General features: G+C 34.5%; 2 protein-coding genes across 2 annotated transcripts in view; one reads left to right on the forward strand and one right to left on the reverse strand.

Annotated features, from left to right (window-relative positions):
- Positions 1-1,049: 1,049 nt before the first annotated feature.
- On the forward strand, positions 1,050-5,043 carry LOC120624690 (cilia- and flagella-associated protein 299-like). The gene is made up of 4 exons (XM_039891366.1): positions 1,050-1,213; positions 2,014-2,191; positions 3,784-3,981; positions 4,835-5,043. The coding sequence occupies exons 1-4, from the start codon at positions 1,050-1,052 to the stop codon at positions 5,003-5,005; spliced, it is 711 nt and encodes a 236-aa protein (XP_039747300.1). The 3' UTR covers positions 5,006-5,043.
- A 689-nt stretch (positions 5,044-5,732) lies between these two features.
- Positions 5,733-26,013, reverse strand: part of LOC120624570 (nitric oxide synthase-like) — a 46,049-nt gene continuing 25,768 nt past the window's right edge. Inside the window, exons 4-22 of the mRNA XM_039891206.1 lie at positions 23,212-23,303; positions 18,006-18,147; positions 14,677-14,816; positions 13,569-13,743; positions 12,881-13,062; positions 12,128-12,242; positions 11,327-11,554; positions 11,079-11,183; positions 9,507-9,580; positions 9,078-9,235; positions 8,187-8,413; positions 7,862-8,107; positions 7,623-7,776; positions 7,322-7,491; positions 7,011-7,221; positions 6,815-6,902; positions 6,436-6,712; positions 6,172-6,363; positions 5,733-6,023 (exon numbers count right to left, since the gene is read on the reverse strand). Coding sequence (XP_039747140.1) covers positions 5,898-6,023; positions 6,172-6,363; positions 6,436-6,712; positions 6,815-6,902; positions 7,011-7,221; positions 7,322-7,491; positions 7,623-7,776; positions 7,862-8,107; positions 8,187-8,413; positions 9,078-9,235; positions 9,507-9,580; positions 11,079-11,183; positions 11,327-11,554; positions 12,128-12,242; positions 12,881-13,062; positions 13,569-13,743; positions 14,677-14,816; positions 18,006-18,147; positions 23,212-23,303 — 3,102 coding nt within the window. The 3' untranslated portion in view covers positions 5,733-5,897. The remainder of the gene's footprint in view (positions 6,024-6,171; positions 6,364-6,435; positions 6,713-6,814; positions 6,903-7,010; positions 7,222-7,321; positions 7,492-7,622; positions 7,777-7,861; positions 8,108-8,186; positions 8,414-9,077; positions 9,236-9,506; positions 9,581-11,078; positions 11,184-11,326; positions 11,555-12,127; positions 12,243-12,880; positions 13,063-13,568; positions 13,744-14,676; positions 14,817-18,005; positions 18,148-23,211; positions 23,304-26,013) is intronic.

Here is a 26,013-nt window from a genome sequence, read left to right on the forward strand (position 1 = left end):
ATGCTATCCTTAATGTTAAACTTGAATTGAGCTCTTCTACAACTAAATTTGAAACTCGAGTGCTAAACGAAATAACATTCGATTTTATATAAAAGAGCCAAGAAAGAGCTCTTGAAATCGTCTTGAAAAATCTTACAAAATAGCCAGCAAATAAGTTTTATTCTATTCAAATTTTACTGAATATCTGCATATTTTCTCTATAATTAAAGAAATGTACATAATAAACATAATTAAATTGAAATACTATTAGACTCATTATCGGACAACCAACATTAAAATTTGAGATTTATGTACAATTGAACCAATTGAATCACCCGAATGCGCCTGCAGACTTTGAAAGTGTACACTGTCAAACCTTATAGCTAACTTCAGGGTGTAGGGTTTTTGAGTCGGTGTGCGCTCGCATCGTAAAAATTTACTCATAATTTTTCCCTAACGCGCCAAAAGAAGTATAACTTCAATAAATTAAGAAAATTACAATATTTGTATTGGTGTTTATATATTCATTGACCAGTATCTAATCTTGAAAAACGTATATAATAAAAAATGACATTTTTTTTTCCATGCTGTTGATATAAATTTTGTCAAACTCATTTGTCACAACACGTCACAAGTTATGTTTAAAAGCGCAGAAGGGCCTTCTTCTAAACTCATTTCTGAACTTATTGTAAATTAACAACTCTTCTTTTAAAATAACAACACAAGTCAGTACAAACACAAAATTATTATATTCCTCTAGTATGTATTATATCACAATAATAATTATTTCAATCTATATTACTAATTATCAGTATTTCAATAAAGACTATCATAAAATAATTTGTTTAAGTTAACAAAGCGATTCGTCGCAAAAACGGCGCGCTGGTTCTTCCCGCCTCTCGCGAAAAACAAGATGGCGATCCTTTTCCCCGCTACCATAAATGCGACGCTCCGCTAGAGTGACTTTGACAGGCCGTATTCACTCTAAACTTTGACGCGCCGTCATGTTCATTTAAATCTTAGCGCAAGGTTGTTTATTTATTTTGGAAATATTATGTAAATTTACAAAAATGGCGGAAAAGAAAAACGAATTTCCACCGGGCGTGGAGGCAAAAAGGCGTTTGCTGGCCTTTGATACATGGGAGGACTATTTAGATTCACTCATTGAAATTGCTGATTTGCGAAATCTAAGGAGCATCGACTCTGCAAGAACCGTAGCGGCTTTAGGTTATAGGTGAATTAAAAAAAACACAGTAGCAAAAACACAATTTGCATAGTTGTGTTTACTTTTAGCTCGCTTACTTGTGTTTACTATATTCTTTCCCATAGGGTAAAGGCCAAGGTATTTCACCGTAGAGCCATGTCTTCTGTGTTTTTTAGCTCGCTTATCATCACAGTGAATAATTATTTATGAAAAAACATGCTCTGCTAATTGCAGACAAACTACCCTTATATATTTTTTTAATAATAAATGCTTTTTCATTTTCGATCGATAACGGAGACAATTGTAATAGCAGACTATGTGATCTGGTGAAGGGCTTTAAGCTAATAGAAATAGCCCGACGCAAGGCACTATAACGCAAAACATCGTTTTTAAGTTCTGCAGTTGCTGCAGACTTGATAACTTCTCTAGCACGAAACGATCACATCGATCTTGCCTAGGCCATCCATCACAACATGTCTTTGCCTCGTCCGCGTAGTATTAGTAATACTTAATATGGATGCTGCCCTAGTACTTTTGAGCTCCAGCTAGTTTTGTATGTAACAGTAGGTTGCTAGATGTATCTAGGTACATAAAAAGGCGATCTTACTACTAAAGAGCGATCTATTTCAATCAGACATTCGGCTCGAACCCTTCAATTTTTTTAACGGTGGAAGAAAACACCATTAGGAAACCTGCATGCCTGAGAGTTCTCCGAAATTTATGGCCCTTTCATTCTGAGAGGAGACCTGTGACCTGTAATTACCCGGTCATAAATTGATTATAATGATGTAACAAGTCTGTCCTCATGACTAAAAACTCTGTATTTTTAGAGCAAATGGTGACACATTAAATGAAAAGGAGTTCTACACAAGTCGCGCTGTTATACATGCCATTGTTTATCCGGTGGTTCGGCCGTACGTGTTGGTTAGCGAGGGGGCAAAAATTGACGACCCCTTCTTTAGGGAGCTTGCTGTCCGCGAACGAGCAAACAGAGTCGGGATTTTACAGGTAAAGATCTTAAACACGAACCTACATTACCTATTTAGCAAAAGTAGAGCGTCCGGGGAATACTATCGCCATGCTTACTTCTGCCGCTAAGCAGCAATGTTACAATAATAATAATATTAATTCTTTATTTTCAGGCAGTAGACCCATAGAATAAATAAATAAATACTCTACGACAAAACACATCGCAATCTAGCCCCAAAGTTAGCGTAGCTTGTGTTACGGGTGCTAAGATGACTGATGAATATCTTTATGAATTATTTATAAATACAGATAAAAACTTAGACCCTGAAAAACATTCATATTCATCACAGAAACATTTTCCATTTGTGGGAATCGAACCCTCGGCCTTGGACTCAGAAAGCAGGGTCGCTGCCGTCGAATAGATTCGTTTGAAGTATAAAATAAAGATAAAACAGATGTGAAAAATCCTACTAACTTAAAACCTAAAATTGTTCTCGCACCGGTGCACGCAAGACCAATATTTGACAAACGGATTTCTATAGTCCTCATTGAAAGTGCAAAGGATGGTATAGGTGTTGCGTCTAAGCCTTTCCCAGGAAGTGGCCATCCTTGTTCCGAGAATGGCAAAGAAATCAATGCAATGCTGTGTTCCGGTCTGAAGGGCGATGTTGCTGGTGTAGTTACAGGTACACTTACGCCTCAAACCGATGGACACGGGGCGGCGTATTGCAGGATGTGATGTGTCCTTGTATGTGTATGTGAAGTGTTGCTCTGTTTATAGGCGACGGTTTTCCATTTATTATCAGGTGGGCAAACTGTCCATCAATTATTACTATAAAAAATAAAACCTATTATGGAAATTTTGGTAAAATTTGGTGTATGTTGGTGGCATTATTTGGATTTACTATAATTACGAAACCATATTGTTTGAAATTATGACCGATTTCAACCAATATGGTATATCTCCGGAGAGATTTTCCAACTACGCGGGAAGTATTATAGTGAAGGTTTTTGCTCTCTTTTCCCTCAATGTCATAGTCCTATGGGATGGGATTAAATAGGGAATGTAACTTAGTTTAGTACATGATGAAAACAGTAATATCATGCTCAAAATTTTGTCGATTTATAAACGACTATCCGGGAGGTATCTTTGCATCGTTCAAGTCCACGTAGGACTGAAGTGCGTTGATAACGCAGTCGTATTTATATCGTAATAATCGTTAATCAAATATAAGTTTTATTGTATCTTGAAAACTATTTTTTTAATTAAATAATAATTATTAGCGTATTTGTAAAAAAACTAATCAATTTAATAAAATATCTGGCCAATATGAATTTGTAGACCTATCAAAAGCTTAATTATTTACTTTATAAAATTACTGTAACACGATATTCAAATGAAAAGATTTATGTTGCAATTTAATTAAATAAAACTTTAATAGTATTCAAATGATAGTAAGTTCCGATAAAATAGAAATATTAACTGATTCTAAAATATTATTGACCTCAATAAGACCTATTACAATAATAATGTGGCTCGAATTTATCGATCTAGACATCCCATACACTAATAAGTTTTCATTCTTCAAAGACTTCAGTAGCGATATTTCATCGATGTTTCTATTCCGCAGTCCGTTATTTTCATCCGGCATTTCACCAAAGGCGGCTTTGAAATATCCGGCTACATTGATTACGCTCACCGCCTCATAACGGAGGATTGGGGTCCGTTTTTTAGGAGCAACAAAATGCTTTGGCCAAAAGATACCGATTTGGGCTACTATCATTGGAGACATGGCACTGTCAGAAGCAATATAAGTAGGAATTATAAGGTAAGTAATAAACTTAATGATTTTACGATTATTTTTCATTAGACTAATGATACATTTTTATGACAAATAGATGACGTTGAAATTTTTACCGCATTCAGCAATTTGTAAGCTTAGAATTGCTATTATTTGCTACTATTCTAAAGGGAAATTAACATGAACCGCATCCATATTTTTTTGACTGCAATCTCACCTGGTGGTAAATAATGATCAGTCTAAGATGGTAGCGGGCTAACCTGTTGGGGTATAGTAGTAAAACCCTAATCGGTTTCTACGCGACATCCCACCGGAACACTAAATCTCTTAACAGCACGATATTTGACGGTAGGGTGGTAACTAGCCGCGGCAAAAGCCTCTCACCAGACCAGACCAGAGAAAATTCAGAAATTATAAATCCCAAATTGCTCTTGCCGGAATCCGAACACAGGACCTCCTGCTTAAACTCACAGCGCTCATCATGGCGCCAGGGAGTTCGTCAAAATAATTTATAGATAGTAGTAAGCCCAACAGTTTGAAATGTTGATTGGTCAAATTACATCGTATCAATCTTACTATCTGCTGTGTAGCCTTGTGGCATAAAATATTTTTAGTTAATATCTCGGGACTCTTTATCCTGTTTCTTTTCTTGCATAAAAGTATTCTATGTATATTTGTAGCGTACAAACTATATATTATCAATATCAAATCAGTATTTGAGCATTACATAGGTAACAAAAAATACACAAACAATGAATAAAGAAAACAAACACACTTTGATATTTATTATATTAGAATGGATAAATTCGAATAAGCGATTGTACTGTAAAGCTAGCACCATATATAATTTAAAATGTACAATTGGTTAACAAATTTGCAGCCAGTAATGGATACAGAGAAAGGTCTTCTCTTCCAAAACAGGCACGATCACAAGATCATTTGCCCCGACCCGCACCAGGAGCCTGGTCAAAACACTACAAAGCAGAGGGTGTATTCAAAACGCTACACCCAAGTCGAAATATACGATCATGTCGTCAGAAGAAAGACTTGAGCAATGTAATTTAATATCAAAAGGCCAAATATTTTTTAGAATCAGTTTATATTGCTATTTTATTGAAACTTACTATCATTTGAATCCTATTAAAGTTTTCTAATAACAACCTGTTTAATTTAATATTTAGAAAGTTTAGTACAGGTCACAACATTTTTTTTCATCACCTATCGAAGCTTTCCTGTTCAGCATATTCGTTTATGAGATGGGAGTATAGTTATTATTCTCTGATAAATAGAGAGTAGATTCAGCTGTATTGTGTTGTTGTATGGCGGACTAAGAACATAATAATTAATTAATGATAATAATAATAATTATCAGATTATTTTTTAAGCAGTAACCTAACGCGAAAGATAATGAAAGTTTGCTTTATTGTACACCAAGAAGCACAAACATTCACATAAAAAACGACACATTGAATACAGTTGGACAGTTGTACATTTGGCAGCTTTAACCCTTAACATCTCACCATCATCAACAGATCTGCCAGGCCACGCTGAAGACGATATTATGAATGACTAGCGGGTTATGGATGTTTCGATAGAAGCTTAAGTAAAAGGTTACACAATAATTTATTAAAATATACACAAATACAGCCACTAACTTAAAAATACATACATAAGTCAATGTTATTAAAAAACAAGAAGTATATCAATATAATTTTATTGAAATAACCATGTTGAATTAAATTTAATTCAATATTTAAGGGATTAAATAGATAAAAATATAGATTATTATTGTGGTAATAATATTTACATCACTTCATTATTAATGTCACGAAAAATATTGAACCTATACATAGTAAAGCTTTCAAAATAGATTCGCTGTTATAATATGAAGTAAAATAATGTTCTTTATTAAACTTAATCGCTACTTAAGATATCATAAGTATTCAAGACGAAGTGATAGATTGTATGGATTCTAGTCGCGTTCGTTTTGCAGTCTCTCGCGACGCCTTATGTACAATTGATGTTCGTAGTGTGATACCAAATATGTCTTCATGGTATCTATTCTCATCCTGAAAGTTAAAAAAAAATATCGATAATGCTACTGCATAAACCTGTTCACCAAGATTCTACGATAATGTTCAACGAGTTTTTAGCAAGTTCAGAAGAAAATGAAAAGATACTTTCTCTGTATAGACTAATATAATTATTTTTGCTTACCATTAAATATAATATGAAATCGTCAGCCTCTTCATCTGAATAACGTGCGTGTCTTTTTATAACATCTTTTAGCTTCTGCTGTACTTCTTCCGCCATTTTACAATCTCCACATACATAGAAATGTCCACCCTCATCTAACAGCATACGTGTTATGTTAGGTCCTTCATCTTCTAACAAGGCTTGTACATGTTTCTACAAAAGTAAGACTAAATATAATATATTCTAAAATATTAATTTCTATACTATTTTATTTTTGTTTTTTACCTTGCTCACTCCCTTTTCCCTTGAAAGTGCTAATAAAGATTTTGTAAGCACACCTTCGGCAACAGCCTGTTTCTTTTCATCTTTATACAAATCCATTTCTTTATATCTGCAGCCAAAAAGTAGATAAATAGGGCCTGGCTTTTTAGAATTCGTCGAATTATTTATAATTTGTCGTCGTCTATGGTGCCAGAATCCTCTAAAAGGTGCAATGCCTGAGCCAGGGCCCACTAATATAAGGGGAACAGATATGTCTTGTGGCATGTGGAAATTCGGTGCCCTAGAAACAAATGAAAATATTTATTGTACTGTGACTTAATACAATGTGCTTACGCTAAGTACATTTCAATAGTTCCTTAATCCAAATGATGCGAAAAACTACCTTCGTATAAAAACATAAACATCATCATCAGGTTTCAAGCTCTGTAAATATGTTGAGCAAACGCCATAATGTGTTGATCCTTCACCATCTAGAAAACATTAAAAAAAATTATCATTTCCGACTAATAAAAGGCTAACTTTTATTAAAACTTTCTCACATTTCAAACATATCGTATGTTTAAAATTTTAATACTTACTTTGAGTTTTGTAAACAACAACTGCAACAGTGACGTGGATTCTATTTGGATGTACCAAAGATGAAGATGATATAGAATAGAATCTTGGTTGTAAAGGGGGTAGAAGTGCTGCCAGAAGTGACGCTTGTGGTCTACACGAAGGAACTTGAGAGAATACTTCTGCTAAATGAGGATAATAGTGATGCCTCCAGTCGTCATATTTGTTAGAATCCTAAAATAGAATACAACATTAAGGAAAATATAGAATTATCGGTAACAAAAACAAGCTGTTTTAGTTTAAATTTAAACTGGTTAATGAATATTCTACATACCTCTATTAGTTCTTTTAAATAGTTAGCCTCGTTTTCATCATTGCAAGCTGTAGCTAAATATTTTAATACTTTGGTAGATGGTGGAGTTGTGATATCTAAAAATCTTGTGTAAACTTCGCGAACTGTGGCTGCGGGTATACGCTCGTGACGTTCCCAAGATTTCACAGTACCTATAAATAATAAAGGTTCCTTAAATATCAATTACCTATTATCATAACATTAGACCATGAGTTATGAAACAGCCTGGACAACATTATTTTATTATTAAATGAAAAACTGAATGGAAACTTAAAAGTATTACCTGTTGGGGTAAGCTTTTCTTTCATAACTTGAAGTTGTACAGTTCTATCAAAATTGTCTACACCTTTCAGTCTTTTTAATACGGCTTCAACTATTTCGCTACGATTGCAGGCCATAACACCAACGTGATCTCCGGGGTCATATTTAAGGTCAGTCTGAAATTTTAAAACATCTTTTATAAGAGCGATTTTTTTTTTATCTACAAGTATCATTATTCAACTATATGAGGTTTGATCTTACATTAGATTCCATGTCCACAAATATTGTAGCACGGTCGTTTGTATATTCCCCTAAATGTTTATTTTCTTTTACTTTGCACGTAATTGTCTGTTTTCTGTAGCTTTGTTCCAATGAAGCTTTTAGACTGAGTTCCTTTTCGGCTCTGTTAAATCTTACAGTTTCTTCTGTAAGTGGTATCATACCTAATGATTTTTTTGCATTTTGAACCATTTCATTTTCTTCCAAGCAAAACGACTCACATGCTACCTGTAATTATTATTCAATTTAACTGTACTTTGGCCTAAATTATTTATTAGGTGAAATATTTTAGTAAAGTTTAATTTACCTGAAATATGTTGGAGGACCAGTTACGAAACTGTTGCTCTTGACCGCACATTTCATCGCCACATGTCAGTTCTAATAGCCTCTCTCCCCCTAAATCTTCTAACACTCTGTCCATAGTTTTTCCAAAGTTGCAGTACTTTGGATAAACACTAGAGCCCAGAGCAAATACGGCATAGCATACATTGCTCAATGGCCCTATATTTTCAGCTGTTGATGTAGCTATACTACCTGATGACAATGCAACGGCAAATATGTTAAGAATAACAAAATAAAAAATTGAATATTAAAATTTTGTAGTAAATTGTTATGAATATGTCAAACTTATATGTAAAACTCAACTTAAACATTTAGTTCATCCCAATCAAGTCTTGTTTTTATTTCTAAAGAGTTCCGTTTAGTACCCGTAAAATGCGTACAACTTAATTTTTAACTTTTGTAGTTGTCGAAGATCCCTTCTTTATAGGCTCGTTAGATTAGTCCCATGGTGATATTGGCTGATAGATGATGTTTTGAGTATGAAAACAATCTTAAAAGTGTGTTTCTAATATTTTATCTGCTATTCTACACACTCCTCCACTCCAATCGAAGTGCGATGTTAGATTTTTATCTTCAAGATCAATTCAAAATGATCATAATCATATTAACCGATATACGTCCATTGCTAGACAAAGGTCTTTTTAGGGGAGTTCTAAATTCCTCCGAGCTATGTGCCCTTCAGTTGCCACTTCATTTTCGCGACGCGTTGAGCTGTGTCGGTAACTCTGGGTCTTCTACGGATCTCCTCATTTCACGTAGATATACTCCGAGCATAGCTCTCTCCATTCCTTCTCTTATGAGGCCCGTATTTGCGCGTTTTATTATAATATAGAATACATACTAGTTTCATACTTACTCTTATTCGATTCCAAACGTGATAATTGTCTTTTATAGTCCACTGTATTTTGGTTCTTACTAGATTCCATTCGAGATAGCTGTTTTTTATATTCGATACTCGGTGTCATAGCACTGTTTGTTCTTATTAGTGACTTTGGAGTGTGCACCTTGCATGTCCTGTAAAATTAAAAAGCTATCAACTGCGGTCTATGATTGCAACGTTCGTACCTAGAAGGGTATGGCAGTTACGAGAACTCATTCGCTTATCCTATTGAAACGCTGAATGATTTGATGGCAAATATTTATCGTGACTTCGTGACTTCGACAGAGCTAAGCGTCTCTCAAATTTACCGGAATTAGAATTAGAATCTGTGACCTCGGTTCCAGGCAGAGCTCCTATTAAAGTCTTTATCCTATAACCAGTCATTATAAGTGATATGAAACTTACCCAGCACTGTCAACTTGATCTCCTTGATTCCTCTTTTCATTGTAGAGCATTTGTAATAAATGCTTAGCAAAGTCCTGCAAAAGTGCGTAAATGTTAAAAGCAAATAGAATTTTTTTACAAATAAACACTTGTAATGGTGCAAATTTATTATTCTTGTACCTTGTTTATAAAAAATCTTACGCATTACTCTTTATGGTTTGTCAAATTAGTTATACTTGTTAGTGACATGTCGGCATTGCCTTGTTAGGTTGTTTGCCTTTAATTTATAAGGCACCCAACATCCTAGTGTAGGCGTAGACAAACATACAATAAATCATGTCCACGTTACACAAATGTTTTACATACGTAGAGTCACTCATAACTCACGAGCCGTAATGAATAATAATTATTAACACTGCAAGTACTTAATCTTATCTTATATCTTTAAACGAGCAATTCTTGTATATACATATATATATAATTGGAATCTCGGAATCGGCTCCAACGATTTTCATGAAATTTAGTATACAGGGGGTTTGGGGGGCGATAAATCGATCTAGCTAGGATTCATTTATATTGCAATCTCGGAATCATTTATATATATTGGACATACGACTATTTTTTTAAGTCGACTCATTTGCGGACGAAGTGGCGCGGGTCCGCTAGTGTGTTTTTAACGAAGCGTTATTATCCGATTTTCTAATGGCGGCTATAAATCTGATACTTATTGTTTTTGGCTTGGTCACTGCACGTTTCATTGTAAAATCTGAACTGATGGTACAGCGTTTTTTTTAGTTTAGTTAATAATTTAATATGCCACACAAACTGATTTTCCTAAATAGCACATTTTTGCACGTTTTACTCCAATACCGGAGCATCCTCAAGAGATGTTGACTTCACTAAGTGCATTTGCTAAGCGAACCGATTGCAATGATTTTTCACTATTAAAAGTTTACCGACTAGTTAGTCTCGTTAAAACTTTATGAGGATCTGATGAATATCTTCAGATACAGGACGAAACTAATGAATTTTCAACAGCAATTTACTTACAGTAGGAGGAGTTTTACAAACTGTTTTCTATTAAAAAAAAAGTATTTCTCACTCACTACAGTAAGGGTAAAGGCACGGAACTAAATAAATAAATATAATACGACAATACACACATCGCTATCTAGCCCCAAAGTAAGCGTAGCTTGTGTCGTGGGTACAAAGTTGACTGATTAACATTTTTATTAATAATAAACAGATGTTTTTCAGCGTCTGGGTGTTTATGTGTATATATGCTTATAATATACACATAAACACCCAGACGCTGAAAAACATTCCTGTTCATCACACAAACATTTTGTAGCTGTGGGAAAGGAACCCACTGCCTTCGACTAAGAGAGCCGCTGCCTACTGCGCCAGACGGCCGTCAAATAATTAAGAACATTAACATAATTCTGTGGATAAGGGTAAGTTGTTTTAGTTAATCATATTATTTGTTTAGTTTACTATTCCTTTAATAGATATTATTTTAATAGTTATTTTGTTACTTTTTCTGGACGTGGCACTTTAAAATACGTATAAGCTTAAATAAATAAAGCAAGGTACCTCGCCATTCGCAGGCGGTTCTCCGTTGCCAAACGTTGAAGTTACGATCAGCAGGAGGGTCTCGTGTTCTATTGAAAACACGTCGTATTCAGACATACAATGCACCTGTGAATAATAGCTTTTTAGTATTAAGACCGGAAATATTTTATCCTTAGTTTCTGATAAAACTGTAACTATGCCTGTAAAAAGGCGCCTTAAAGAGATCACTCTATAAAACCATTTTACTATAGCGACTTCTTTAAACTTACCTGTGCGTTAAAAGCGTGCCCAAAAATATTCCCTAACTCTTTAGCATACTGTTCAGATTTCCCTGTCTCAGTGGCGTAAAGTATGGTCGCTTTGATTCTCTTGGAAAGCGCCTGGCCAAATAGTTTGGAAGTAAACTTGACGGCTCGGGCAATTTGTTTGAAGTGGAACTTTCTAGTTCTTGGCTTATCTTCTGATTTAATCCACTGGTGAGTTTTCCATGCTGCCTCCTACAATTCAAAGTTGATATTAGATTTCAATATTGGTGCATGAGGGCGCGACATTTTTTTAAAGGTTATCATTTTAATAGATACGTTAGGAGTAATTATTATATATATTATTAAGTTTTAGAAAATAAATTAAAAGAAAAACCAATGTTTTTAAAACAGTAGGTTTCTTTAAAATTTATTTTATTTATTTATTTATTTGGTATCTATGACCCATCACTACACACTACACTATAACATAAATAGCATAATTAAAAACTAAACTAAATCAAAAAAAAAACTTACATTAAATATTAATATGCTATATAAAAAAAAAGTTACAAATTAAAATTTCTGCGTCCAAGCAGCTCTACGTGGAGTTTAATATACAAATTGTAAATTGGAGAGTCGTATCGATTTATTAGTGCTATCAGAATGTCGTGACTGCTTACCCACGTTCTTTTTCATCAAGGATGCTATTCGTTTTCTTCTGATGGCAAAAAAGTCATCAGAATGAGCCCTCGCGAACATTATAGATATACAAATAATATTATTGATTAATATGTTTATATGTTGTCGGTGAAATAAACAACTTACTTGGTAGTCATATGATGGCCGCAAATAGTATAACGCCATTTCTTGGTGAAACACTGAAGTTAAAGAAGAAGACATCGGTGGTACAATCCAAACCCAGTCCGACGGACATCCACCTCTGAAAAATCATACAATTTTTCGTATTTCATAAATTGTTTAAAGACCTACGAGTACGTGCGCTTGTGATGATAAGAACAGACCCGTTCAAAAACGAAGATGTATTAGTGAAGTGTCTGCGAAATATATACCTGTATAACAGAGTGGAAAAACAACTAATGCTTCCCTATGTTATATGAACTAGCAACAGAAATATTAATCTGATGTTCATAAAAATAAATTTAACTCATCAATATCCTTGATCTCCAAAGATAATTTTTTTTTCTGTGAAGCATGTAAATTTATCTTTATCCTCTTAAACTCATTAGTGATTTAAAATGTATAGTCAATTTACAATACATTCTGTGTATATAACAAAATTGTCTATAATGTTTATCGGATATCATTGAGTCTCTCAACAGCCTTTTGTAGTTCAATGGTTCAATGAATGGCTCTACTATAATTAGTTATTTTAACTGTAGTCAGTGGCGTGCACTTTATACATGCACAAAAGCACTGTTTACCCTAAAATTGATATATAACCCGTATAGGAGGATAATTTTAGCCGTTATATCCAATTTTCCAGCTGTATGCATACCCTGGTAAGGAGCCCAATGCACGCCACTGACTGTAGTGTACTGTTAACTGAACATTCATTACCTGCTTTTATTTTCATTGTCCAGATGCTTGATAAATTGTTCCGAGGCGGAATGATGATCTACTACCGACACGTTATCTCTATGAAAACTATGAAGCACTGCTATATTCACTTCCACCAGTGCTTTGTCTTTCCATAATGAAACGTACGAATTTGTATCCAAGCCCATTTTGCTTGCTACACTCTGCAATCAAATGAAGTTTATAAGATATTGATTTTGAAGAAGAAGAAGAAGAAATACTTTATTGCACACGAAAATCAAAATATACCTAAGAATAAACAAAAGAACAAAAGTTGTAGTCATGCACAGGCGGCCTTATTGCTGCAAGCAATCTCTTACATGCTTTTTAATAATTTGAAGAAATGTGGAGCCTTATCTGGATTTATTATTATGATTTAAAACTAAAATTTTGACCCCTTTGTGTTCTTGTATGGTAGGTCTATATGCCGCAAAACAAATTCTTTTGTAATCCCTTTTTTTATTGGCTTCATCAAATAATGCATTTTGTGTATTCACTCTCAAAACCGTTCAACCGTTCTCAATTCGTTGTTTATATCTCAACAGACAGAGGTACACTGCTAGACATATATTTCTTTTGTCACCGACGAAGCAGAAATTGTTTTAAACACAATGTTACTTATTTACAACCTTTTCTCGTTAGGCATGCATTTAATAAAAAAGAAATGTACCTCGACAATATTAAGTCTATTTGAATCACAGAAGTTCCGGCAGCCGATCTCGGTACCCATGTACCAGCCGTTGAAGGCGGTGCCTGTGAACACCAAGCCTCCGCAGTCCAAACGCATGTTTGATACTGCTGGTAGGCCATACCATTGTAAGCCCAACTCTTTAAACCATTCAAATCTGGAACAAAACCGTTAGTTTTTTATATATACACAGGCGAAACTTAATGCCTGGAGGCATTTTCTACCAGTCTAACTTTTGGTAATGTGGACAGGGTTTTAATAATTGTTCCTAGATAGAGAAGACTTAAAAGGTAAACATGACAAAAAATAAAAAAGAACTGAGGTGAGATTTTGAGACATGTAAAAAAATAAGAACAAAAGAAAAACATCATTTAGGAAGCATAATATTCTTAAAGATGAAAGTAACTAAAGTTTGTTCAATTGTTTCATCGAAACTTTTAACGCTACTGCTCATTTTAAGAACAGTTAAAAATTTTAATTTGAGAAATGGATTACTTTGAGTAAATTTACCTATTAAATTAAAAGTACACTTTAAGCTTAAAACACCTTGATTTATTATATTACTGTCTCATAAACTCATTGTTAAAAAAACATGAAATTAACGTGAATCTTGAATCTTGAAAATTTTAAAACTAAAGCCGAACTTTCCATTAATTTTAGTACTACCCTAAACTTTATAATTATACTAGAAATTAAATTTTATGACAATGTGTGATATAAAACAATGCATCCCTTTCGATCAAGTACTTAAAGAAAGCTGTTTGAGCTTTGTAAAAGTAGAATTTAAATAAATAATTTATATACTACGACAACGCACACATCGCCATCTAGCCCCAAAGTAAGCGTAGCTCTTGTTAAGGGTACTGAGATTCATCAGTAAGATGAATATTTTTATGAATAATATAAATAAATACTTATAATATACATATAAATACCCAGACACTGAAAAACATTCATGCTCATCACATAAACATTTTCCAGTTGTGGGAATTGAACCCACGGCCTTGGACTCAAAAGCTCAAACGCGGGTCGCTGCAAACTGCGCCAATCGGCCGTCAAATAAATATAATATACTGATAATAAAACTTACTTCGGATGCTCCATTTTAACTTCCATGACAATTTCACGTGGAATGTCAAAGTATTCAGGATCTTTGCCATCCGCTGATACCACTAAAGGGAGAATATCCCACGCGGTCCGAGGAGGTTTCCATCCCAGTTTTATGCAAACCTAAAATAGAGATAACCATTAATTGTTTTATACATTATTTAGTAATTTATTTCGTGAATTAATTTCTGTCAGTTGGTAGGCCTAGGCTTCGACTAGAGACCTTACTGACGCGCACCGCAACCGCATCGTAACCGCACTCGCTTGTAAGCCGCACGCAGGGCGCGTAAAGTCAGCCGCAATGCTCCCGATAAACGTCACGTTACGATTCTTTAATCTATGAATTAAAATTCTACAGACTGAACCAAAGAATGCTGGAACCCTACGACCTTTAAAAAAAACCGTTATCATTATCTGCTACTGAGTTCCCATTCGATGCTGCGTATAAACTGTAGGTTGGAAGTATGGGTTTAGTAATATAACTGCTCCTAATGCCACTAACTGGTTATCCCGCTACCTTCTCAGACCATAAATGACATGAAATATTTACTGTCCTAAGATAATTTAAGCGCATTTTTTACTCAAATGTTGCTCAAATTATATCGCCATGATGACAACGTATAATTCGTATGTCTTATTTGTATGTAAAACATGGTAACATCTTTTATACAGCACCACTTGGGTGCTAATATTTTAACTACACATTTTACAGGCTCAAAACTTATAATTTAGCTGTTATTAAACTGTCATTTTAATTTAGAAACTGAAACTGAACTGTTATTTGCGTATAATACCAAACAAATCCTAGCAGCATACATAATAAATGTGTTAGTTGCCTTAACTATAAGCACTCAGTTTGTATTATTGTGTAAAACAAATAAACCTTCGGTTGCAATGTTATGCCAAAATTTACGTGGCTTTGCGAAGTTTTGTTTAAATAACCCGAGACTCGACGCGGCGAACTTAAATATGCGCTCCTTTCAAAAGTGTTATTGTTTAACAGTCGTAAATAAACTAAGCAGTAAATTAAAACAAGTTTTCAGAATAAAAATAATAGTAGTAAATTATTTCAGACTGAATAACAAACACGTGTTCGCGAATCCTCAGAACCAATTTAACTTGACCTCTTAATGGGTTCTTACAATTTGTAAAGGTCAGCCAACTACATTTTATACTATCTTTCTTGTATTGCGTTCTATTTAGTGCAACTGCTCTTTTATCTGAGATAGGGTTTTGAGTTTCTCGGTAATTCTCATGTTCCTCTTCGTGCTGAATCTAACTTTAAAATTACATCATATTACTTTTTACTTGTCCTTTTTTCTGAAGCTGTTTGGTTGTGAAATTATCTCCATCTTCATATCATCTTCTTGTGTTATGAAGCATGTTTTTGGTGATGAAGCCTATTTTATTTTTCATTATTATATATATATATATATATAGATATATATATATACTTATTTCTGACGTATATTGTATTTTCATTTAATTTTAGTTCGTAAACCTTTGTTTCCATTCGGTTGATCGTAGACTACTATATGTATCGCAATAACCTTAAAAGGCTTATGATCCGTAACATTCACTTTTCAGCATTAAATAATTACAACGTACAATATTAACATTTAGTTAATACTTGCTGCTACCCGAGTACTTCGTTCGCTTTTATTAGGGTTATTTACAAATCCCATGAGAAACGTTCCTAGGATAGAAATAAGGTAACTCTATACCAAAAATCAAGTTGATTGATAAAGGACAAACAATGAAACAAACAAACACATTTTCCCATTTATAGTAGTAAGGATTACGAATGTTGAAAGTTTTAACATTAAATAAAAAGCCCACAAGAGGAAGAAAAATCTCAAGCAACGCATTATTCAGTACTCAATATGTAAAAGTTATCAACCGCATTGATACAAGCGACACTTGCGCTAATCTGCGAACAACTTAAATCACATATTATGTTATGTGAAAATTAATTTACGCAACAATTTTTTTAAATAATCCACATTTACAACTTGTGTCCACCAGTATAAATTGTTTTACATGTTTCACATAGATAACATTTACATTCTTTGCTCTTTAGAGAAACAATTGAATCCTTGAATTTTCTAGAACGTCGCTAACCTAGTTACCGCAAATGGTCAGTAAATTGTTCCTTACTGTTTTATTCTTAGAATAGTATCACTATTGGATGTTACAGTTGTTCTACTTATATTTTTGCCAAGAGAAAAGAACCAGCAGTGATAAATAAATAAATAAAAATAAATATACTACTACAATAAACACATCGCCATCTAGCCCCAAAGTTTACGTAGCTTGTGTTATGGGTACTAAGATAGCTGATAAATATTTTTATGAATAGAATACACATACAGATAAACACCCAGACACTGACAAAACATTCATGTTCATCACACAAATATTTCTCCAGTTGTGGGAATCGAATCCTCGGCCTTGGACGCAGAAAGCAGGGTCGCTGCCCACTGCGCCAACGGCTGTGATAAAGGTAAAAAGACAAGTATAATATAATATCTGACATATATAGGTACTAATACTGCAATATTATAGTGTCTGTAATTAAAATTGGAATCGGTGATAGCGCATTGAGTAGGAGCTCGACTTCACTTACGGGGGGCCGAGTTCGAATCCCAGCAGACACCTCTAGCTTTTTCCAAGTTACGTGCGTAATTAAAATATTACTTTCTTCAACGGTGAAGGAAAACATCGTGAGGAAACCTGCATACTTGAGAGTTCTCCATAATGTTCTTTAAGGTGTGTGAAGTCCACCAATCCGCACCAGCTCAGCGTGGTGGACTAAATTAACCCCCTCTCATTATGGGAGGAGGTAACCCGTGCTGCAGTAACGGGTACCACCAGTATGGGTGAGCCAGCAATGGGTTGATATGATCACTGCGTATATACCTAATAGTTAGGTTTAGGTTTAGGTTTAAAGACATTTATTCCCATAAAAAGACCTAAGTCACTTATATAGGAAACTTAATTTTCTATAATAAATTAATACACTAAGCTAAATTCAATTTTACTATTATCTACTCATTCAATGTATTCGTCTTTAAATTTATTGGTATTACTTAATATATAAGAAGGTAATTTAGTTTTGAATACATTGAATGAGTTTACATTTTTTATAGGTATAGGTATTTTATTATAATATTTGGCGCCTTCAAAGGTAAGGGATTATTTACCATAATTTGTTCCAGTTCTAGGTAAGGTAAGGAAACTGGCTCGACGAGTTTTTTTTTTCTTGGATTGTTTTGTTCATTGATTTTCTAATATATAAATAAAATAATTTACCTCTGTAAATTCGACTCTAGCTGGATCACCCAATACTGATCCATCTGGTTCGATGTAGCCGGCGTAGCTAATGAGTTGCGGGCTCCATATCCTATAGTCGTGCTTGCCATCCGTTCGCTGCGGGAATATGGTAATCGCGGACCTGTTGAACATCCAATATGAGAATGAATAGCTGTCAAAGTAAATTTTTATTTTTAATGTGAAACTTCTATTAGCACGCATTGGCAGTAAAATCGACCTGTATGCCGTGACGAGATATTGCCATTCTTATTGTTTTTCTTTGACGGCAGACTGGAGCAGTAGACAGCTATCCTGCATTCTGATTCCAAGGCCATTGGTTCGATTCCCACGACTGGAAAATGTTTGTGTGATGTACATGAATGTTTTTCAGTTTCTGGGTGTTTATCTATATATTATAAGTATTTAAGTATATAATCTATAAAAATATTCATTAGTCATCTTAATACCCATAACACAAGCTATGCTTACTTTGGGGCTAGATGGCGATGTGTGTATTGTCGTAGTATATTTATTTATTATTATTATTTATTCTCTTTAGTAAATCTAATTATTGCCGCCAAGTCAGCCTCTACGCTCACTGCATATTACCTAATTTTGATATTTTTTTTGGTTCCACCACATGTTAGGCTCAGATTGCTATCAAGCCTGATGGTCAGTAATGATGCAGTTTAAGATAACTGCCTAACCTAAAAGGGGCATGGCAGTTATACTAAACCCATACCCCTAATTGGTTTCCGGACCCGGGACCTCCCACTTAAAACATCAGCGCCAATCAAGACGCCAGGAAAGTCGCCTATTTTATTCATTATAAGATCTACCAGCGTTTAATTCATCACCATCATATCAACCGATAGACGTCCACTGCTGGACATAGGTAATTTGCAGGGTGTTCCAAATTCCACGGTTTTTTGCCGCTTGGATCCAGCGGCTACCTGCGACGCGCTTAATGTCATCTGTCCACCTCGTTGGGGGTCGACCAACGCTGCGCTTACCAGTTCGGGGCTGCCATTCCAGCACCTTGGAACCCCAACGTCCATCCTTTCTCCGAACTATGTGCCCCGCCCATTGCCACTTCAGCTTCGCGTCTCGTTGAGCTATGTCGGTAACTCTGGTTCTTCTACGATCTCCACATTTCTGATTCGATCGCGTAGAGACACTCCGAGCATAGCTCTCTCCAACACCCGCTTAGTGACTCTGAGCTTTCTTATAAGGCACATAGTTAACGACCATGTCTCAGAACCATAGGTCATCACTGGCAACACGCACTGTTCGAAGACTTTCGTCTTCAGGCACTGAGGGATTTTTGATGAAAAGATGTCACGAAGTTTCCCGAATGCTGCCATCCGAGTTGGATTCGGCGGTTTACCTCCTTCTCGAAATTCGACCTACCTAACTAGCGTTTAATTAAGTTTTAAAAATCCTATAGGAACCCATTATTTTCCCTCAATGAAATATATCCTATGGTTGTCTCTAGGATGCAAACTATACAACGTGCGGATGAAAATCGAAATGATACTTCACAGGCTTATAGTTACATCATGTACTGTCTTTGAGACTTATCTGTGATACCGATAACTTATATTTTTTGAGTATACCACTGTCATAGTTTTTACTAAAATTAATAAGATACAGCTCTAACATCAACTGCATAATTAAAATCTATACTATGCGCGTGTCGGTCTTTTATCTTCAGTAGGGTTTCATAAGTAAACTCTTAGAATGTTTTGAATTTGTATGTATGGAAAAAAAATATGTTCCTTTTGATTTAATATTTTACAAGGAATAGTTATGTTGTCTGTGTAACAAATGTTATTTTTACGGGTGTCTTTTACCAGCAGCTAAATCTTTAGCTTTAGCTTGTTGGGAAAATTACTATCCCAAAAAAACTGCTGGTATGCCCATCTCCAGGATGCAATACGTGAGCTTAATTTCTTTAAAGCCCGTTTCTACGGTACAAACGAACAAACAAAGAAACAGAGATACTTTCGCATTTATAATATTAGTATGAATTATAGATATCTATTAATTAAAATATTAAGAAAAATTTATTAATTTTACTTTTATTTATATTTAATTTCAAATCCTTCAAATATTTATAATTGCTAGATACTTATTAACTTAAAGGGCTGGTAGTCTCGTGACAATCGCTGCAGATCTGCTTCGATTCTCCTTCGTTTATAAAACTTCCCTCAATTAAATAATAAATAAAATAAAAAATTGATATGTGCAAATTGTCAAGGCACAGTATGTACTACTGAAAAGATTCCATCATGTTCACATTAATTAACTAATAATGATATGAAATTTTCTACGTGCGTACGTTCGTACAATGATAAAATTCTTCTTCTTCTTTTACTTGTGATAAAATTTTACTGGCACTCAGGTTTAAGCTTAAACAAAAAGTATACATAAAGCTTATTTTCCTTTTTTTTCAACCACAATAGGTTTTAAAAGTTAGCCTACCCGTTCATTCATTACGACAATTGTAACGGTGTCGACTTTACCCTTTTATGCTTTGTTATAACTTTCATTCGTTTTGTTACGTTTTTAAATAGAAAATACAACTTTGCTTAACGCAGCTCATTCGTGATTTATTTTCACAAAAGTTTATGTAGGTTTGAAAACCGTGTCATCGTCATTATTTATTACCCAACCGTTTTTGTTCTCAGGTGCAAATAATATCTTCAAACATATAAACTATTAATATTAAACTTTTATTATTTGTATATTTAATATTACTATCTAATTTATTTTTATTTAATGAAGTTCTATATATACACTACAATAGAGTACTTCTTTTAGCGTGTTAAGAAAAATGATCAGAGTAAATTTTTACGATGCGCGTGCACAATGTCACGAAAAATCGACACCCTGAAGTTAGTTATAATCAACATTGTAGTTTTTCAAAAAAAGATTTGACAGTGTACACTTTCAATTGTCAAAGCCTACGGGCTAATTCCGTTCAATTCATTGAATAAGGCGAAAGATAAAACTTTTTGAAAAGATTTTTATCTTTTTACGCCAACCCATTATTTTTACGCCAAAGAAGTATAACTTCTACCGCGCGTACACACACGTTTTTTTTAGTTTTTGATTATTACTATTTTTAATTATTCTGTTATATAATAGTGTACAGTGGCGTGCACTTATATGCACAAAAGCAGTGCTTACCCTTATATTGATATATAACTCTTGTAGGAGGAGGATTTTTGGCATTTATGCAATTTTCGTACTATATGTATACCGTGGTAAGAAACCTGGTGTACGTCACTGTTAGTGTAAATGGGTCATAGTTACCAAATAAAGAATTGTTATTATTATTATAGTTAACAAAGAGATGATTAGGTATTTTGGATAAACGAAAGCGAAGCTTTGCGAAACAAAAAACCATCTCGTTTGTTTAATGGCATACGAGGAAATCGTACTACAAAATGCCGCCCAGTGTCAACGAACTTGTCGCGTAGGTGCTAAGTCTTATATACCTGTAAATAACCCGGCTACCACGCCCACCAGAACGGAACACAGCATTGCTACTTTGCGGCACATGGCGGCACTGTATGTTTTACTTCTCCAGACGAGCCCTGCCACAAAAAGCTCTACTACTAAACTATGCAATATGTTTAAAGAATTAAGAAGTTATAAATTACACCGTAGGTACTAATTTGTTTTATTATGTTTATTTTTTATTACAGACATTGGCGAAGCGAAGTTTGCTTCTATATAAAATTTGAACCAATATTGTAAAGAAAACATTTCACCGAATCGCGTAAAAATCATTTGCATACACCAACGAAAACATATCCGAAAACCGAAAACAGTATCGAGTGAACGCAGTAAAAGGTTGAAAATATCTCTATAATGTAATTTTCACACGCCGCTGCTCTCCGATAAATTAATCTGTACGACAATAAATCAGCACTCCCCTTCAAATACTAATAAGAGGTGCGTGTAGAATCAATGTATGGCTGGGTACTCCATGCACTGACATACAAAACCCAAGATAGATGATGCCTCGAATGAGTTTTACCAAATTGAAGGTACTCTATGATATTTTCGCAATCACGATTAAAGTTAGAAAAATCGACCGACCGACACTGTATCTAAAGTAAGTGCTTGTAAAAAAAAACTTTTTGATTTGTTGAGAAGTTTAAATATTTTTAATTGACGATTTAGAAGACCTTGGAAAAGAATTTCCAAATGGCTTGGCATCTGGACTGATTTGCCCGATTCTTGTGTCATTCATTAGAAAAACTTTCCATACAAATTTTGACTTAATAGGTTTTAAACCGGCTCAAATATCATGTTGTTAAAACCAAGTATAAAAAATTGAATAACATAACGCACGGTCCCCTGCGTTACTTTATTTTCATTTGTTGACAAGCTTAAATATTTTTAATTGACGATTTAGAAAACCTTGGAAATCTGTAAGAATATCCAAATGCCTTGGCATCTGGACTGATTTGCACGATTCTTATTATCAAAATTAAGCTTAATTTGCTATACTCCGCGAAAAGCAGGAGAATCTGTGTGGTGTAATTTATAATTTCTTCAATCCTTATACCCCACACCAAACAGATCTTCGGCAATTGCTTTTCGCGGAGTATAGCAAATTAAGCTTAATTTTGATAATATATCATGGATTTCCGCAAAGTAACGCCTGCACTATTGCACGATTCTTATAAATAAAATAATAAATAAATAAATATACTACGACAATACACACATCGCCATCTAGTCCCAAAGTAAGCGTAGCTTGTGTTATGGGTACTAAGATAACTGATAAATATATATTTTTTTTATGAATAATATACATAAATACTTATAATATATAGATAAACACCCAGACACTGAAAAACATTCAAGTTCATCACACAAATATTGTCCAGTTGTGGGAATCGAACCCACGGTCGCTGCCCACTGCGCCAATCGGCCGTCGGCCGTTATGTTATTCGTTAGAAAAACCTTTTATTTGTATAAAAGGTTATTTGGGCTTAATAGTTTAAAACCGGCTCAAAAGTTATGTTGTTAAAAGCCAAGTATAAAAAAAATTAATAACATAACATACGGCCCCCTACGTTACTTTATTTCTTATGCATGACTTTGAAATACGTGAACAAAATCCAAGTTACGAGTTACATTTGTAAGCAACAGTGTATCTTTGGTTTTTTATTCATACGCACATTACCTTATGTTCCCTTTATTCGTGGCGTACTTGATGTGATTGCACAGGGCCTCGAACATCCCGCTCGCGGTCGTTACGGCTCTGCAATCGAATATCTGGAAAGAAGTGGCTTCATTAAGTATCATCTCTATATAGCTTTCCCGCAACTTCGTATGCGTCCAATTTTTGCTATTGGAAGCACTAGTAGACAACTGAATAAACGATAAAATTTTCCCATAAGCGGTGAAGCCAAGTGGGAAGGACTACGACTTGACTATCGGTGGGGCGAGTTTGAACTAAAGCAAGCTTTAATTTTATCCTCTATATTCTAGTTACGCATCTAACATGCGTAAATTAAATATCACTTGCTTTAACGGTGAAGGAAAATATAAATATATTCAACGGTGAGGAAACCTGGAAGCCTGGGAGTTCTCCATAAGGTGTGAAGTCCACTAATCCGAACTGCGCCAGCGGATTGGTGGCCTTAACACACTCTCATTGTAGGAGGAGACCCGTGTGCTATAGTGGGCCGGTAAGAGGTTGATATGACGATGATGATAAATTCCCATTATTTTCCGGTGACTTTTAAAAAAAATATGCTGATGGTCTTTTATCTGAGGTAGCTGCTTTAATAAAGAAAGGGGGTTGACGTCAGGCAGGCGGCCGGCAGTAAAACTTATATACCAAAACCTAAACAATCCGGCTTAAAGTACAACTGGAATTCACGACATCACACGTCCCCCGGAGGCGACACGCGCAGGTATAGCACCCAGCGCTTGTGGGTAACAGACAAACTAAGGACATTGTGGTAAAATGGATATAACAAAGAAAGCAACTGGTGAAACGTGTTGGTGGCACGACGAGGAGTAAGCGATGGAATCATTTTATTAGGAAACTGTCCAAAAGATTCTGTTATCTCGCCTCTTGAATGGTTAAACATAACATTTAATGTCTGAAAGGAAGAAATTAGTTTTTATTTTTACACTTTGCTTTTGAGACTCAAAAGTAATTTTAGCAACCAACTTTAGAAATTAGGAGGTTTTGAATTTAACTATGACTATGATTTTGTAGTTTTACTACTTAAAAAAATCGCCGTATAGATGGCATGTTAAGGCGCATGACAGAGCACGAAAATCCCTAGCTAGCAAATTAGCAAATAAATCATAAAGATAAATTTATTCGTTTGAAAAATACTGTTAAATATTTATTGACTTTTATTTTTCAAAGTTTTTTTTATAAATCGTAAAATTAAGAAAATGACTTCAATTTTATTCCAGGAAAGAAAAAATGTTAATAATTTTCCCTGCCAAGCCAAGCATTTATCTGTTACAAATCTAAAGTGACACCCATGTTTATACTGTTTATAAAACTCTTTAACTGTATTCTTTAGGTTTTTTTGTCGTGTAGCGCAACCAGACTAAACGGTTTTCGAGAGTTTTAATATATATTTATTTCTTATTTCTACGTAAGGTAGTCCTTTGTACTTAATGTTTTTTTTTATTTGGTTAGCATTGACGTAGTATATAACTACCTAAGGACCAGGCGTAGGGATGGCCCGCAAAGTCATCGTTAGGCGTAAAGCGTCATAAAAGACCACATAATTTACCCACTAACAGAGGTAAAAGTGGTGGAGGCTTGTTACCCGGGGTTACCATATACAATAGCATTATTATAAATACCATTATAAATAAGCTTTCTTGGTTTGCATATATTTAAGAAATGTTGATTAACCACGAAAATCTTAGTTCAAATCAAAATGTTTAATTGATTTATTTTATTTAAACTCTTTATTTATTCATCACTTATATACACATTTAGGAAAATAACACCAGTCGTATTGCGCAATATAATAAAAATTAACTACGTTTTTAAACATATCAAGTGATTTGCCCTTCGTATGTTCGTTCCACAATTCAATAGGTAGCTTATATTACTTTTAGTGATAAGGTCGCCTTTTGCTTCTAATTTTTTTTAAGAATATTTTTAATTTCTCCTTTACTACGCAATAAAGATGTTTAAATAAATAATTTGCACTGTGAAGAAAAGCTTATTAAACTTCGTCCTTTGGAATGTCATGCTCAGTGTCAGCATACGCACGTATAAAATGTCTTGTAACCCTAAAGATCTCGTAGTATGATAAAGAAAACACAGCATTTACTCCACGTTTGTAGTACCTACCTAATTACTCATTATAAGTTTAAAAGTTGCTCCGTCCTTATTAAAAGTTTAGATGTTTCACCACCAGTGTTTACGGCAAAGGTAAAAAAAACATCAATAATATACTTCCTTTTTTTGCCTCTTGTATGTTGTTGTTTGAATTAATCGTAAGATCGTATGAGGCGAACTGTAATTTCACAGTCACAACTCGTGTTAATGTCTCACACATAAAGTTTCAGTAAGCTAAAGCTTAAAAAAAAAGTAAGCTAAAACCAATTATGGTTAGTTGTCATACTGACATCAACATATTAAATATTACTGGCCCACTACATGGCACGGGTCACCTCCCACAATAAGAAGAGTTTAGGAAGTTGTCCTCCACGCTGGCCCAGTGTGGATTGGTGGGCACAAAGTAGCAAGTCTGTTATACTGGCAAATAGCTGTTAAAACGTTATCGAAACACATGTACGTGTACCATTCGATACCTCTGGAAAGCAGTTACTCCTCCCGATAATAGATAACTGATAAAGATGGGAATTGCTATCTGTGCGTTATTGAAACGTAATTAAACGTGTCCATAGATAAGTTTTGATACTTTAGTTAGGTAAAACCGTAGATAATTATTGAAAACGGCCTTTAACCTGTGTTTCAACCTAAATCGGTACTAGG

Source organism: Pararge aegeria, chromosome 6 (assembly GCF_905163445.1).
Source record: "Pararge aegeria chromosome 6, ilParAegt1.1, whole genome shotgun sequence".
NCBI lineage: Eukaryota > Metazoa > Arthropoda > Insecta > Lepidoptera > Nymphalidae > Pararge > Pararge aegeria.